General features: G+C 49.4%; 2 protein-coding genes across 3 annotated transcripts; one reads left to right on the top strand and one right to left on the bottom strand.

Moving 5' to 3' along the window:
- Positions 1-2,259: 2,259 nt before the first annotated feature.
- On the bottom strand, positions 2,260-13,315 carry LOC125536461 (uncharacterized). The gene is given in 5 exon segments (XM_087543903.1): positions 2,260-2,345; positions 2,348-2,735; positions 3,408-3,511; positions 3,514-3,612; positions 13,198-13,315. Coding segments are annotated over 5 exon segments (795 nt in total).
- Positions 13,316-13,364: 49 nt separating this feature from the next.
- Positions 13,365-14,971, top strand: LOC125537138 (uncharacterized). 2 transcript variants are annotated; one of them, XM_048700433.2, is made up of 3 exons: positions 13,365-14,372; positions 14,498-14,544; positions 14,641-14,971. In XM_048700433.2, the coding sequence occupies exons 1-3, from the start codon at positions 13,515-13,517 to the stop codon at positions 14,759-14,761; spliced, it is 1,026 nt and encodes a 341-aa protein (XP_048556390.1). In that variant the 5' UTR covers positions 13,365-13,514; the 3' UTR covers positions 14,762-14,971. The 2 variants fall into 2 exon arrangements, with proteins under 2 accessions (XP_048556390.1, XP_048556388.1); XM_048700431.2 differs by having other exon boundaries at positions 14,498-14,971.
- Positions 14,972-17,309: the final 2,338 nt, after the last annotated feature.

The following is a 17,309-nucleotide window of genomic DNA, read 5'->3' as shown; positions in this document are numbered from 1 at the left end:
GGTAGAGTTGTACTCACGTAGTATGGACTCCAGCCGGCACTACGTGGTAGCAAGCCAAATGGCCTCATCGAGCAGGCGCTTTCCCTTCTCCTCAAGCTCGGTCGTGACAATGTTGGTGTCCATGCCGATTGCAATGGGCGCGTGCAGGCTCAACAACATTGTGCGGAGCAGGTTTTCCTGGCAGGCATGAGCAGCCGTCGCCGCAGTAGTGCTGAAGCAGGTAGTCAACACCTCAATGTGGGTGGAGAGGTCAAGAACTTCATGGGAGATGCCATAGCTATCCAAGATAGGTGGGTCAGTGAAGGTGAGCACCTCGCGAGGGTACTCGTCGGAGACGATCGCGGCATAGACGCAGTGGTCAGCGAAAGGGGTGATGGAGCCGCCCATAGGTAAGTCGGCGTCTGTTAAACGTGTCGCACTATTGTTGACGCAGTCAAGTGCACCAAACGTAATGACCAGGCCATGCGCAACATGCTCGCCGGAGGGAATGTAGGGTCTTGTCCGGAACATTATTTTGGCCAATGCCGCGTCAGACCCCATGGTGGGCGCCAACTGTCATGGTATTCTCATGGCAGATGCCATGGGATGGCTTATCTCGTGTGGTTAGGGGCCGATCAGCGCCCACGGCGTCCTGATGCGCGATTAGGCATGTGCACGGATGTACACAGAGACATAGCTAGGTTCAGTGCCCTCCGATGGAGGTAACAACCCTAGTCCTGCAAGGATCACTATGATCTACACGGGGTGTACATGGTTGCTCCAAGAGCTGTATTGGTGGAGGAAGAAGAGAGCTCCATCTCTGCTCTCTGCCTCGAGTGTGTGGGAGTGTGGAAAGAATGAGCCGCCCCCCTTATGGGACTGCTGGGATGTCTTATACTTGGGTCTCCCAGGTTACAAAATGGTTAAGAAAGAGGGGTGGGCCCCTGGTGCCAGCGTCTCTGGCCTCTAGTGGGGCCCATCGGCTGCGGGGTCCTGTTGGTCGTAGGGCCCGCCGGCTGCACGATATTGTTGCTCGTAGGTCACGGCATGACAGAGTGGTTGACAGTATGCCTTTACAGTGCCGGGCCGCGCTGACGTAGGCAACCCCGGTCAGCGGTACGGGTGACACTGTAGCCATGCTCTCCATGACGTGGCGGGTGTCTTGTTGTACGCTTGGATTTGATGTGCGCTGAGCCCACTAGCTGCCGGCTGCGGCCAGCCAGCCCAAGCCGACATCAAGCGGGGGGGAGCCAGCTAGAGGGCCAATCAATTTGAGGGACCTGAGCCATCCCGATACTTTGAAATGTTAACTTCTTTCCTTGAGCCTACCCGGGGGTCATCCCGTGACAACTTGAGCAATTGTATTCCATAGATTATGTGAATACAAAAAGGACGTAGGGTTTTAAGCTAGCATGACGGCCTGAACCTGTATAAAATCCGTTGTGTCCATGTTTCCTTGTGTTCCCTTGATAGTGGACTGACTAGGCGTTTAGCCCCTGGCCGAACTCACAAATACAGGGTATCCTTGATCCCCGGTGTCTGGAGAACACATTCTGACACAAGCCATGGCCGGAGAGGCGGTCGCCACATTGGAGGCCATTGCCCCAGTTGGAGGAGCTTGGACCCGGTGGGTTTCTTTCATCCCCGAAGTTTTCTTCGGCGCGGGCGGTGGCGCGTGGGTGGTTTCTCGTGGCGACAAGCCGGCGCCGGTGGCCGGTCGGGTGTGGGAAGGGATCCATTCTGTCTAGAGAGACGGTCATCGATGGTGGCAATGGGGCGTGGTGGCTGTGGCAGCGGGAGACAAGACAGCGCAGTGATGGTAGAAAGAGACTTCCACTTTCACTCAGCCGCAACGGGAGTGAGCATATTTAGGGTGATTGGAAGTGATTTTGGACTGTGGATGATGATTTTACTCCTTTATAGATTTTAGTACTTCGGCTAGGTGCGCCGTAAGGGAAGAAAACTGAAATTATCATCCCTTACGCTCAGATAGGGGATCGGTTAGAAATGCCCTAATGGATTTTGTTTGATGTATGGACCATAATTTCTTAAGTCTTTAAAACATGAAGAACGAACATTCTGCAAGCTATGTTTTTTCAGCGTGTGCAGTTTAGCAAAATGTCCAGCATCAATTATTATTTTTAGTCGGTAGTTTATGTATGGAGTGAGATGAATATTAGGGGTCGACAGACACAAAGGCTTAGAATGGTCGCCGATGTTAGATAAATATGAGACTGCTTGTGAATAGACAAACCGGTTGTCAACCAATTAGCTGGCTCACTACAAGATATAGGGCACCAGAGCCTTAATGCTAGCCGGGAACTCCTCGAACTTGGATTCTTACCATCTTTGGGTGGCGAAGCTTCGCCGATGAGGTAGCCTGCCATGCCAGAGGCCATTGCGAGCGCATAAACCGTTTGCGAGATCATCGCGAACCCGAAGAATCCGGTGATCTCGAAGAGGTAGTGCGGGCAGGTGATGAACTCGAAGAGCCCGCCTTTGGGGATCTTGTACCCTGTATCGTTGTCACCTCCCTTCCTAAGTTGCAAGATGAGATAGTGGTGGTAGAAGTTGCCGGCGATGCCAACGGCCAAGAGGAGGACGCCTGGGTAGAGGAGGTCCGTTGTATGGTCAGGGAGTTCGACGGCGAGGTGTCGCGCGTAGATCATGGTGATGGCGCTGAGCAGGTAGCTGGAGGAGATGGTGAGCGCCGTGTTGAGTAGCATGTTTCTACTGTACCCGTGGATGAAGAGTACCTTGTAAAAGAGCAAATTAAGTAGTGGTTTGAACTAAAACCAGGAAACTTATTTTGAAATGGAGGAAGTACTAGATTGTAATGGAACAATATTCATGCCTCTATTGGAACACGATTTGTTTTCAATAAACCTATAAAAAATTGGAGATCATCAAATTATTGTGAAGTTTAGTCCTCAGGTTTTTCTTTTAGGTTTCAACTACCATTGAACCTTGTTGAAAACACAGAGATTTCTCTTCCTGGATTTCTCTTCCCATTTTTCAGTCAAATGAGAGAAAATATTCAACTCCAATTCAAATAAAGTTTGATGAAATAAGTTTGCATTTTGTTTAATTTGACTCAAATTCATGTGTCACCACAATCGATTAACCGAAATGCACTAAAATTCCTGATTTTCTTGTCAATTTCATCCAAGATGTGAACCCCACTTCTATAACATGTCTCGGTCAGGGGAAAAACATGGTTGAAGTACATGATTTCCGATACTTTTTGTGGCACCTAAAGACCAGTTCTTCGTTAGTACTCTCTTTGTTCAGAACTATTTTTTGGAGAAATGGATATATCTAGATGTATTTAAATTCTATATACATCTATTTTTGTCTAGTTCTCCGACGAGTATTTCGGGACGAAGAGAGTATTTTTTTCCCAAGTAAATCTTGAACAAGACCTTTACCTTGAGGACACGCTTCAGGAAGTGGACGGCTAGCGCGGCGGCGAGGAGCTCCGCGCGCAGCCCTTCCACGGCACCCGGCACGACGAAGGACGCCGCGGCAGCGCGTAGGCCACCAGCATCCCGTCATGGTCCGACAGCTGCGCGCCACCGGTGCCTCCCTTCTTTTGCTGCTGTCCAGACATGACGGGCCAGAACTTGGAGTAGGTCGTTAGTCGTCCCGCCTAGCTTCTAGCACCCCAGTGCTGGCCACCATGGGCAGGCACCTGCGCTCGCCCAACCTCCCGCCCGCCCTGGCAATCGGCCGGCGCCGCCCGCCAGGCTGGTGGACACCTCACCACCGGAGAGGGCACGGCCAGTTCAAATATCGGCGGAGGTTCGGTAGCCCGCGCGTTCTGCTGGTTGTGATGGCGTCACAATGGGGACAGGGAATGACACCTAAAGTGTGATCGAGTTGGTACAAGGGGCCCCGTCAGCGGGCAGGTGCATGGAGACCAGTGTGGAAGACAAGCGGGCTCTGGCTGAAAGCGGTGTGGGCCCAGAGTCCAGCCGTGGCTCGGCTTCTCCCCGTGCTAGCCAAGTGGAGGTGGGGCCTCCCGCCTCGGTGACGCTGCCGCGGTGGCATGGTTCCCACGCACAGCAGGAGGAGGCCAGTGATCATGCCGCCTCGGATCTGGCACGATCGTCCCTAGCGTTCCGCGTCTGGAAAATTCAGTTGTCCACATCCGCGGGGGCCCGCCACATGCAATCTCTTGTATCACCACAGGACGACACGGATTGGGCATTGGACATGCAGCAAATGGAAACTGAGCATGCAGAGCCAGCAGATCCTGTGCACGAAAACCAGCCCGGATTGGGGGAGGGACCGGATCCCATGCAGCTCTCGCCTCCCTCGTCCAATTGCCAGTGTAGCTCGGAGGCAGCCACCACCGCGCATTGTATGGGACAAGTGCATGAGTTGGACACTTTCCTGGTCAGCCTCTCTGAGGAGGTTCGGTCCCTAACACACAATGGGGAGGGGGCCCACTCACAGCAGGAGTCCCAAATGGCTGCATGCGCACGCTTTGATGCATTCTGCACTCAAGTCCAGAGGGCGCTTTCTCCCATCCTACAAAATCCAGCAACTCGTGCCCCCCCCCCGACGAAGCATCCGCGGCAGCGGAGGCAAGTGGATCTGTCTACACCCAGGCGAAGCGTGCGCTTGGCAAGAAGAAGGGCCCATGGCTTGGCGGCAAGCAAGCAACAGCAAGTGATCATCCACAATCTCTGATTAGCCCACGAAGGAGATACAATTGGCGATGAGGCCCTGCAAGCATACATCCGCCTATTCGAGCAGCCGCTGAATGATACCCACATCGCTGCCATACTAGCGCTCTTTGGTTGGGAGCCGTCGGCCCTCCCGATGCAGGACGAGGTAGAAGGAGCGAGGGTTTAACACCCTTTCCTATGGTTGTTTTTGCGGGCTGTTTCTATGACCGAACAGCCGATAAAAATGTTGTTGTGGAATGTCCATGGGCTCAACTTGCTGGTGAGGCGGCACGCTATCTTCCAAGTGGTGGCCTCGGTTGACCCTAGCATCGTGTGCTTCCAAGAAACTAAGTTGGAGGTTGTAACACTTGAGGTTGTCAAACAATGCCTCGGTAATAAATTTGAGAGTTTTTACTACCTCCCAGCGATTGGGACATGCGGCGGCATTTTGTTAGCTTGGGACCCGCTTGCGGTTACATTGTCCAACCCCCACCTTTCGGAAAACACGTTGTCCGCCCTTGTGCAGCCCTTGGGAGCACTAGTGTGGTGGCTAATGGGTGTGTATGGACCATCCTCGGAGGATGTGGCCAAAGTAGAATTCATGAGGGAATTGGTGGAGGTCCAAGAGCTTTTGGCTGTCCCGTGGTTGTTGGTTGGCGACTTCAATCTTCTAGTCAACCCGGAGGATAAGAACAACGACTCTGTCAACCGCCACATGATCAGCCGTTTTCGGTCCAAGCTTAATAAGCTGGAGCTCAAGGAGATATACTTGAATGGGAGACGCTATACGTGGTCCAACGAGAGGTCCAGGGCGACATTGGAAAGGATTGATCATGTGTTCGGGACGAATTGTTGGGAGGATTTATACCCTTCTAGCTTCCTAATGGCGGTGAGCTCAGCAGCCTCGGACCACTTCCCACTTTTGGTGGACATGCACGCTGACTTCCAATATGGGAAACGCTTCAAGTTCGAAGCCTTCTGGCCCAAGGACCCGGGTTTCATGGAAACGGCGCAGGAGGCGTGGCACTCCACATCATCGGAGGGCAACCCCTACATGGTGTTGAACAATAAATTGCGGGCCACCGCAAAGCACCTCCAAAGGTGGAATGACAAGTGGATTGGCAATATACTTATGCAGATTGCCATTGGCCTAGAGTTGATATTGGTTAAGCTAAACAACAACTTGGAGAGTTGGAAGATAAAAATTACCTAATTTAGTTCGTTTCAAAGGGATATCCTTGTGTTGTGTGTTAGTTGAAGAAAGATGATATCTTCATCGATTGGTCCTGTGATCAGTTGTTGGACCTATTGTCTTATCAAAACTTGATTTGAGTATGGGCTATCACCAAATCAAATTAGTACCAATGATGTTCATAATGTTGTCTCACTCGTGGTTGATTCCTCGAGCCTACACCATTATATCTTTTGGTCTGAACAATGCTATCACCTGGTTCACATAGTTGTGGAATTTCATCATTGGGAAGCCTCGATGGATTGTTGTTGAGCCCATCAGCAGCATTTTGTCTCCCCCATGATTCATGTTGAACATCAACCTAGTGTTGAAAACTTTGTAAGCAATGCATTCGTGTTTCGTTCATGAAGCTTATGCTTGGATGGAAGAAGTGACTTCCTTGAATTCATGTGCATTTGGTGCAAGCTGCCGCCGTGAGTTCGAGAAACATTGTTTTGTTTCCTTTGGAATCATCCCAAGTTAGATATGCAAGTGCGAAGGTATTATATGGTTTGGTAGATTAATTACCTCCACTCCATATGTATTCCCTAGCACACCAAGCCACTGATTGATTTGCTCAAGGAGAAGAAGTTCCTTCTTAAGAATCATGACTTATGCTAGGACTTCATTACCCTCGATGATGGTTCCCAACCTGAACTCGGTAGTGTTATATCATGAGACTACTACGTGGTCATGCTTGTCTGGGACAGCGTGTTCACATGTGTGTAGAAGAACTAGCTCATGTTTTGGAGCTTGCTATCGTAGTTCATTTCCCGAGAATGTCGCAATGTTATCTCGTCGATTTGTGTTGCAACTCTTCTTTTCAAACATGTTGAGTCTGAAGTATCCTGTTACTAACCAGATCTGAATCCCGGGCAGATATGATGGTTGGGACGTCCCCAAGAATTATAATATTGGTCTCTTTGTAACCTGCTAAAGTGGATGTCGTGGCCAACACACCCAGTCGGAAGATCTATTATTGTAGTATCCTGATTGATAAAGTAGGTCACCTCCCCATAAGCATTCCATAGGATTTACTTCCGAAGTTATTCCTTATGGATTCTTGTGTTCCCGAAATCCGACCTTTTACTTGATGTTCTAGATACCAAAAAATATCAATAAATGGGCTACGCTAGCGCACCAAGGAGAACATTAGAAGTGGAGTGCTAAATGTCTCTCGGTCGATCCTCCAGATTTTGATCCCTTGGCCTCGCTAAGGTGAATTCTGAGAAAGTGTTACCTTTCTTTGCATCTGCATCCTCCACCATTATTCATCATGGTAGTATGTTGTGTTGCCAGGATCCTTGACACGAATATTGGTAAAACTTGTTGAATATGGGAATGCTCAAGGTCTTAAGAGCATGCACAATCACTAGGATTTATCGTCGGCATTAATTGGGATCCACTCTTAGTTTCCTTGGTTATGCTATAACCTTTCCAATAGTGGAATCTCTCTCTACTGTTGGGTTCTCCCCAGTTACTAGAATCATTCCCAGCATTTGCATTTTGTTCTCAGCTTGCATCGCCATTGTGTCATCCTACTATGGACTAGCCTTCTCAGTAATTACTGATCAGGATCATCTTCAAAGTGGTCGTACAACGGGTTCCATCCATTTCCGATGATAAGCAAAAATCATCCCTTGTGTTGTCTTCAACAAGGTAGTCAACATCATCCATTCTAGTCCGGGTATGCCATCCCTTCATACTGTGCCAACCGATTGTTGTGATTTGCCTTAGGCTGGTATAAAGAGTTCCAATGATCTCCATATCACAAGTAATTCTTTTCGCCACTTAAGGGAATAATTCTACGAGTCACCTTCCCTAAGGCGCCCCGTCATGGAATCATGGTAATTTTTCCTTGCTACTTTGAAACCCTCGTCAAATTGTTTCTTCCGTCCCTCCTGATGCATGTTTTGCCTCTCAGCTCCAGAGATGTTTCTATGTCCCATTCTGTGAGTTGATCTTGTGATCATTAAGATGATCCTAAGTTGCTCGAACCTCACGAAGATTGATTCTTTTAAAATTCTTCCTTTCTACTCGTTGTCATGTTGGATGTAGTTCTCAAAGCAAGACGTCGCGGTCAAGGTGATGCAGTGAATCAACACCCTCGAGAAAGACATCTGGATCGTGAAGATTGTGTTAGCTTGTGTCCCTCTGTCTTCTTACCTGACGACTTGAATCTCCGGACGAGATTCTTGTTTAGTGGGGGTGAGTTGTCACAGCCCTAGAATACCTGAGTGAAATAGTTGCAACTGCACTCATGCATCATGTCTAAAATTTCTGAAAGTTGAATTAAGGTTTGTTGAAACCCTCAGAATTCAGTTAAAAAATAACCAACTTTAAAATCTTCTCAAATGAGTCCAAGAAAATGTTCCTGTTATTCTATAAAAATACTGGCAGGAGGTAAAATTCAAACCAATATTTTTAGGAGCCCAGAAACATTTATTTTGGCCATTCGAATTAATCCAATAATTATTTTCTTTGGATTTATATTTAATATATACTAAATGTAACTCCAATAATTCTAGAAGTTTGTGAGTGGCTTTGTGTATATTTTAGCAAGCCATAATAACCTACAGAATTTATTAAAATGATTTAGTAGCTAAACTAAATCAGAATAGAGGAAATGAAATAGAAAAAGAAATACAGGAAAAGAGAGAGAGAGAGAGAGAGAGAGAGTTAGTACCTGGCCTCACCTATGCAGCCCACCTGGTTGGCCCAGCCAACTGGCCCAGTCCACCACCGCAGCCCCCTCTGTCGCCTTCCTCCTCGCGCCAGTAGGCACGGGCGTGTGCCCGCGGTGCTCTAGCATGCGAGCGGCCACCAACGGCCACCTCCTGCTTCTGCCGACGCCCTGGACGACTCCAGACGACGCCACGCACCCCCCTGGAATCCTCTCGACCTCTTCCCGTGCTTCTCCCCTCCTCTGTCTTTCTCACGCGCAGCCGCCCGAACATGTCATCGCGCCGCTCACCGTTCCCGCGGCTACCGTCCACCCCATGCCTCACCGACGCGCCTAGAAGCTCCGCCACCTCGTCCTCGACCCCCTTGCTGAGCTACACAATGCCGGACGCCTCGAAGCGCCGCCCCCGACGCCATATTCTTCCTTGGGTCGCTGAGATTGCCTCCGCCGCCCCGCTCGCTTCGGACCTCCTCCGAGCTCGCTGTAGCCTCTACTAGAACCGCTGTGAGCTCATGGACCAAACCCCTCTCTCCCCGCGCTCTTTTGCTCTCTCTAGACCGTGCTACCACCAGAGCCGAGCGCTCCTCGCCGCCGTTCATGTCGCTACCGTGGCCACGGCCGTGCAAGCTTGCACCCGAGCTCACCACTGCACTCAGTACATCCCCACAAGTCGAACACGGCCACCCGCTGCTCCTCACGTCGCCTGTAACGCCATTTCGAGCAACGGCCGAACTCCGACGGCCGCAAAAGAGCTCGCCGCCGTCAGCTCCGGCCACCCTAGTTGTTGCCGCTTGTTGCTTTGGATGCGCCACACTCCCAGGAGCCCGTAGGAGCAAACCGCGCATCGAATGGTGCCCCGTAGCGAGTGCATGGTGCACCTCCGCCGTCGGCCGTGGTCATCGCCGGTGAAACTCCGGTGGCTGACGCGGCACGATTAGTTGGGTGCTAATCGTCTTTAGTTAGTGACCTGTGCCGCTGATGGATGGGCCCGTGCCCTAATTAACCTCAGGTTTTATTTCCTGCTTAGTTTAGATTAACCTAGCGGGACCCACGCGTCAGAGTTGACCCTGCGGATGTGGTCGTTGACCTGGCCCACTGGTCAGCGAGCTAAACAACCCGGTGGTGCCGACGTGTGGCCCCCACACGTCAGGTTTGACCTGGACCGTGCCCCGTTGACCTGCTGACGCAATGCTGAAGTCATGCTGACGCAGTAAATAGTTTCTGTATTTAAGATAATTCAGAAATTCCAGAAAATTGGCTAAACTTCTAAAAATCATAGAAAATCAACTGTAACTCCAAATGAAAAGATTAATATATGAAAAATGATCAGAAAAATCCAATCTATCAATCTATACCATTTTCATGCATGTTTAAACAACTTAACCTTGTTGTTTAGATCAAAACATGATTATGCACTTTATAAGTTCTTAGTTTGAATTTGAATTTGAACCTTTGGTTCAAATCAACTCAAACCCTTATGTTCTTAGCTGCATTAGCTCAAATCATAGCATATTGACATGTCATGATCATGCATCATATTGTGCATTGCATTGATTGTGTTCTTTCTGTGTTTGCCGGTGATTGTTTCCCCTCAGTAGACGTATGTTCCGACGATGAGTTCAATGACACCGATGAAGAGCTATATCATCTTCAGAAGTGCCAGGCAAGCAAAACCCCCTTGTTCATTCTGATACAATCCTACTCTCTCGCTCCTGGTCTCTTTTACTTTATTAGTACAATAACGATTCAACTGTTACATGCTGCAGTAGTTGAACCCCTTTTCCTCTACATGACCTGTCATTGCCACAGTAAATAGATGAAACCCACTAGCATGAGTAGGAGTTGTTTGAGCCCTGATGTGCCTACTCATTCATGCTTATTTGTCATGCCTGTTACTGCTTAGAGTTGAGTCATGTCTGATTCATCGGGGATGGATTGGAATGGTGATGAACATGTCCTACTGCGTGTGAGCTAAGTGTGTGAACACGATTTGGTAAAGGTATCGATGAGAGGCCATGTAGGAGTACATGGTGGGTTGTTTCATTGCAACCGTCCTTAAGCACCGAGATCTGTATGTGTGATTTAAGAACCAGCTACTACCATGCATTGGGCCCGAAACCAATATACCCTCTCGGCTTCTTAACCACCCTAGTCCTCTGTCCAGGAGTTGCAACTAGTTTCTGGTGTTTATAGGATATGTGTTGGTGGCCGTGCGTAGCGCTGACCCTAAGGGTGGGCTATGATGCGGTAGATACACCGTGGCCGGGTATGTCGGGCGCCCGTTTTGGTGTCTCGGAACCCTGAACACATCGTTCGGGGCCGTAAGTGGAAACCTCGGCCGGACTCCCTGCGGATGGAACCTGGATAGGCGATAAACCTGGACTAGAGACTTGAGTGTTTAGGTAGGCCGTGGCCGACACCCTCGTTGGGCTTCCGCTTGAAGGTTGCCGAGTACATCTCGTGTAAACGACAGTAAGTTGTGAGAGTGTGTATGAAGAAGTACACCCCTGTAGGGTTAACATCATCTATTTGACTAGTCGCGTCCGCGGTAAAGGACTACTTGGTTGCCTGTAAAGTTCATAGACAAGTGAAAGTGGATACTCTAAAATGCGCAAGATAAGCGTGAGTGCTAGGGATGGCGTTCTAATAGGGAGACGGGAGCGGATCCATAGTGGTGTATTGTTATGGTGAATATGTGGACTCGTGTGCGCCACCTCAAAAGAGTTTAGGATAGCCACCGAGTCAAAACTGGCTTGCTGCAGTTAAACCCCACCATCCCTTTGTTGATAATAATGCATATGTAGTTAGTTCTGATGTAAGTCTTGCTGAGTACATTTGTACTCACGTTTGCTTAATTTATGTTTTGCAGAGAGACTTCAGCCTCGCTAGTAGTTCCGTGTGGACTTCGACGTTTAGCTTGTTACCTCAACTATGATCTTGTGCCCTCGGCAGGGTCTTGTAGATAGTCAGGCCTCTCAGCCCTTTTTCATTTGTACTTGTCTGTACTCAGACAAGTTAAGCTTCTGCATGTGCTTGTTGCTTGTATGCTCTGTATGTTGGGTCATGAGACCCATGTTTGTAATATCTAGCTCTTTGAAGCCTAATGAATAAATAGTTGAGTTGTAGAGTTTTGCTGTGATGTCATGTTGTATTTACACGTATCGGGCATATTGTGTGTATGATTGAAATGCTTGGTATGTGTGGGCTCCGACAACCTAGTTGTTTATCCTTGGTAGCCTCTCTTATGGGGAAATATAGTCTGGTGCTTCCACTGAGCCTTGGTAGTCCGCTACAGCCCGGTTTACCGGAGTCCTGCTAGCCCAGTTACTACTGCTCCGGAACACTTAGACTGGCCGGCATGTGATCCACTTCGTTCCTGTGTATGTCCCTTCGGGGAAATGTCACGCGGTGACTTCCGGAGTCCTGCTAGCCTGCTACAGCCCGAGTTCCCGGAGTCCTGTTAGCCCAGGTGCTACAGCCCGGATTCACACCCTGATGACCGACACGTTTGATGCTGGTTCATGTATGCCTGTCCCCGTAAGCTTGCGCCACTTTGGGTTCACGACTAGTCATGTCGGCGTGATTTCTCTGTCATATGGATGCTAGCGACACTATCATATACGTGAGCCAAAAGGCGCAAATGGTCCCGGGCCATGGTAAGGCGACACCCGTGAGAATACCGTGCGTGAGGCTGCAAAGTGATATGAGGTGTTACAGGCTAGATCGACGTGACTTAGAATCGGGGTCCTGACACTCACTTGGCTCCTAGACTCGGGACATCAGCCCCGATATGGCCTACGAGGCTCTGGTGGATTACCTGGAGGTATGGCAGCGACTGCAAGGGGTCCAGCTTCAGGAGCACGTCCCCGACGCCATTTCTTGGGCCTGGGAACCAAACGGACAGTTCTCGATCCGATTTGCTTATGTTGCATGGTTCGTTGGTAGGGAGGTGGCACCGACGACGGACTTTTCCTAGTGATCTCGGGCTCCTATGAAGTGACGCTTCTTCACCTGGTTGGCTATGAGAAATAGGTGCTGGACTTTGGACAGACTGGCCAGTCGCAGCCTCCCGTACCAGGATGGCTGCCCGTTCTGTGACCAGGAAGTTGAAACTATTGATCACATCTTTCTGATGTGCGTGTTCGCTAGAACGGTTTGGAGACTCTGTGCTCGGCCTTAGGGAAGCCGCGGTGGTCCCCAACGGCCCAAGACACCATAAAGGATTGGTGTGTAGCGAGAACGTCAGGCGTTCGTAAGCCGATGGAGTTACGGGCGCTTCATACCCTAGGGCTTTGGGAGTTGTGGAAGCACATGAATGCAATTGTTTTCGACGACGCTTCTCCATCACTACAGCTGGTAGTCGAGCGCATCGTCACGGAAGGCAAGGCTTGTCAGCAGGCGAGCTTATTGAAGGGCGAAGTGGATAGCATGCTCGAACTTCTGGTAGGGTGGGTAGGTAGTGAGTAATCCCAATCACCGCGTTTGTAGGCGGAGCGGTGGATTGTAAATTTAGTGTTGTTGTTACTGTAGCGTTTAACACTCTGTAACATCAATGGCGGTTGAGGCTCCCCCTCTCTTCTATAAAAGATGATACGCACACTCATGCGTATTCGAGAAGAATTTGGAGTAGGCCATGTGCTGGCCGCGGAGCTCGGAGAGGCCCACGGACGCCAGTGACGCGAACGACACCACCGACATCGCCGTCACGGTGGCCGACGCCCGCGGCGGGTACAGCAGCGACGGCCACATCTCTCTCTCGATTGTCCACTTGGCCTTGGTGTAGGAGCTAGCACTGGATCGACCCTTTTATTTAAAAAATGATTTTCGGTGTGTTCAGATTTTCTTTTCGGTGTGTTGAGATGGGAGCATGTTGAGGGGAGCAGGCGCGCCTCTCGTTTCCATCTAACTCTCGCACACCATCGGATGGCCCGGGCCCGGAGGCCCACATATGCTCTTGACTCATCAATTCGCAACCACCGCTTCGACCTCCATGTCGTCAGCGTGGCGGCGCTCGGTGAGGCGCCGCGCGCCCGTGAGCGACCGGGAGGTGGGCCGGCGGGAGCTGGGTCGTAGGGTGGAGGAGCTGGAGGAGGCGGTCGAGGGGCTTCGTGGGGAGAAGAATGCGGCGGAGACAGACGAAGCGGCGCTGTGCGCTGAGCTGAACGCGGAGCGCGGTGCGGCGGAGTCCGCGGCGCGCGAGACCATGTTGATGATCGAGCGGCTGCAGCGGGAGAAGGCGGCCGCTCTCCTGGAAGCGCGTCAGTTCCGCCGACTGGCCGAGGGACGCGTCGAGCGCGACCGGCAGCTCCACAACGAGCTCGCGTCGCTATCAGCCCTCGCCGGTGGTTACCTCGCCCTCCTTCACGCCCACGGCATCCGCCCCGCCGACGAGAACTGTTACCACGAGGAGGAGCGTCCCGGGGAACACATCGAACCGGAGGTCTACAGGGAGAGTAGCGGCGCCGGCGGCGAGAGTGGCATGAATGTCATGGTGATCAAGAAGTCGGTCCCGCCGCCTCCTGCGGAGGAGTTGGAGTACACGAAAGACATGGGGTGCGCGGCCGCGACGAAGGCTGTGGCTGTGGAGTACACGGAAGAGGAGCGCGTGGATGGTGCTCTGGAGCTGTACGCGAGGGTGGAGGCGCTGGAGGCGGACAGGGCGGCCACGCGGAGGGGGGTGGCGGCGCTGCGAGCCGAGCCAGCGCGAGTGGTGCTAGCAAGGGAGATGGCACGGCGCCTGTGCCGTGAATCCGCGGCCATCACGATGGTGCAGAAGCCGCGTTTCTCCGTGGTCGCCATTTGCAAGGTACTTACTTACTAGCAGCGTGCATGTATCTGTTCCACGACTCAGTCTTTCTCTGACGCTATTAATATATCTCCAGTTCACAAAGTTTATTTTGTAGTAACTTGAAATTCATTTAATTTGTACAGTGTTTCTTCTCCATGATCCTAAAGAGCAAGAGATGTTTTACGGCCAGGTCCGCACAAGTGGCGCTTATGTCTTTGAGTGGCAGTTTTCTCGCCATGGAACCTGGGCGAACGTTCCCTGAATCTCTCTCTCTTTTTTCTGGCAGAAAGTTCCCTGTATCACTCAGGCTGACGTTTGGCCTGTCGTCGGCGCTCGGCATGCTTCTGCTTCTGGAGAGATTCACCGCTGCACTGCACCGCCGCCGGCGATCACTGTTGGACTCATAGCAGCTGTCGATAGGTGGCTTGAATCTTTGCATAGCTTTGTCTAGTTTTTTTCCTTCAGAACATCAGGTGTCCACTGACCAGACCACACGCTCTTTTCATGACGTAACGAACTCTCCTTGCATGTTGGTTGTGAAGCTTTCCATCACGGAAGGATGTACTAACAAGAATGAGACGTCTGAAACAAGCGTGGGCTCAGCACGTCTTTTTTCACATCGCGGAAATGACCAAAGTAGTAAGCCGCGTTTATGTATAGGACGGCCGTACGTGTGTGCATATGCATGCTGCCTGCAAAATTAATTCGCACCGTTTGTTTTGGGTGGGTCAAAGGTACGCGTGTGCGTGTGCTGTGTCTCATGCATCCTCCATCATAACTCACGCGATAGGCTCCCATGACGCCACGTCTCGTGGGCAACCACCTGAGCATAAACCAACGGCCTGAGTACCAAGGAGATGCGCTTTAAATAATAGGGACTCCGGCTCTATTCATAAAATGAAATCACAATAGTTTACACATCAGCTCATTGAGAGAAACATTTTTAAAATGATTTTAAAAATAAAAATAATAGCAGGTCTCGCATAACTATGTTTGAAAAGACATCAAAGGAGACAAGAGAGATGGGTTGTGTGGCTCAAAAGCATACCGGTGGAAGTGGTCATGGTTGACATTCCTGAGTTGTTTGCTACAACACCAGTGTGTGACCCACTGTCTGAGCCAGCCTGAGAGCTCCGATGAGATCCATTATCCTCTACAAAAGTGTTATCACCCTTTTCAGCGTTCATAGACACCTGATTGTCAGCGGGTGGGATTGTAGGGTTAGAATCATCAACTGGTATGCCTGGGGTTCAACTTTAACTTGGATCCTGAAAAGCTTCCCATCAATCCCAAAAAATGTGTCCTCGGATATCTTGGTGTAATATTGGCAAGCTATCCTGACCCTAATAGTTTCATAGAAAAAAAATTAGAAATTGTGTTGTCAATCCATATCTAGGAGCACCCCAAAGGTGGAAATAATCTGGTCCAGGATGTGTCAGTCGCATCATTTGGGATTGAGCTTTCTCAATTTCAGCCAAATTTTGTGCGACTTGGCCTCAACATCAATATTACTTTTTCAGACCTCTACTTTGACAGTAACATTATCCTTTTGCAACCCAAACAGGGGGTATCAAGAAACTTCTTCAACTACTATTTCAGGAGGGAATTTGACTAGAAAAGTCCATCTATCTAAGGCATTGATTGGCCTGGTCATGTAAATATCTGCAATTTCCTTAGACAGTTCCTCCTTGGAGATGTCACCAGACTGAATAAAGACAATGACAACATTCTTAACTGACCCCAGATGTTGAAAATTGACATCTGGAGTATCGAGGTGGTAAAAACCAAGGCCTGGAGTAGCACTGCCTACAAACCTAGCTGAAATGTGTGGTTTCTTCCCAACAGGGCATTCATCCTCTTTATGAGTGACTGTCTTGCAGATAACTTTATGGCTTCACACACTTATTCATGTGGTGCCCGGGTCTCCACAACTGAAGCACACCACATATGCATATGGCATTGTTGCTTGTGAGCTGTGTTGGGATTTCCTCGTAGAGGAGAGGATGAAGCAGTATAGTAGAGATAAGTATTTCTCTCAGTTAAGAGCCAAAGTTATCAATCCATTAGAAGAACCACACAGAACCTCGTTAGCGGCATCTGCACACATAATTTTTTTTTGCAAACAAGGGGGTTGTCATTCCCTCGGCAGTTATTTGCAAGGATCAAATCTTGTAATGGTAGGCAAATAGATAAATTGCAAAATAAAATAAAGTGCAGCAAGGTATTTTTGTGTTTTTATATATAATAAAAGTAGATCCGGGGGCCATAGTTTTCACTAGAGGCTTCTCTCTAGAGCACATAACATACGGTGAGTAAACAAATTACTGTTGGGCAATTGGTATAAAAGCACATAGTTATGATGATATTCAAGGCAATGATCATATATATAGGCATCATGTCCGAGACAAGTAGACCGACTCCTACCTGCATCTACTACTACTCTTGCACTCATTGACCGCTATCCAGCATTCATCTAGAGTACTAAGTATAAAATAGAGTAACGCCTTAAGCAAAACGACATGATGTAGACAAAGTAAACCCAAGGAATATGAATAAATCCCATCTTTTTATCCTTAATGGCAACAATACAAATACGTTTCATGTCTCTTTCTGTCACTAGGATTGAGCACCGCAAGATTAAACCCATCACAAGGCACCTCTTCCATTGCAAGATAAATCAATCGAGTTGGCCAAACCAAACAGATAGATCAGAGAGAAATATAATGCTATAATAATCATGCATAAAAGAATTAATTAATATTTATGAATAATTTGATCATAAACCCACAATTCATCGGGTCCCAACAAACACACCCCAAAAGAATATTACGTCGGATAAAACTCTAAGAACATCGAGAAGAACATTGTATAGAAGAACAAGGAGAGGGAATAAGCCATTTAGATACTAGCTATGGACCCATTGGTTTGTGGTGAACTAGTCACGCATCATCGAAA

This window comes from Triticum urartu, chromosome 2A, assembly GCF_056163025.1.
Source record: "Triticum urartu cultivar PI428250 chromosome 2A, HENAU_Tu73, whole genome shotgun sequence".
Taxonomy (NCBI): Eukaryota; Viridiplantae; Streptophyta; class Magnoliopsida; order Poales; family Poaceae; genus Triticum; species Triticum urartu.
Note: the sequence above shows the minus strand (reverse complement) of the source record. Positions and strands in the feature narration are given on the sequence as shown.

What these genes read in the sequence shown, in the direction of transcription:
- LOC125537138 (XM_048700431.2), top strand. Translation starts at nt 13,515, where the DNA reads ATGCTCTTGACTCATCAATTCGCAACCACCGCTTCGACCTCCATGTCG. An exon ending in CCGTGGTCGCCATTTGCAAG is followed by an intron (nt 14,373 to 14,497) that starts GTACTTACTTAC and finishes TAATTTGTACAG; the next exon opens with TGTTTCTTCTCCATGATCCT.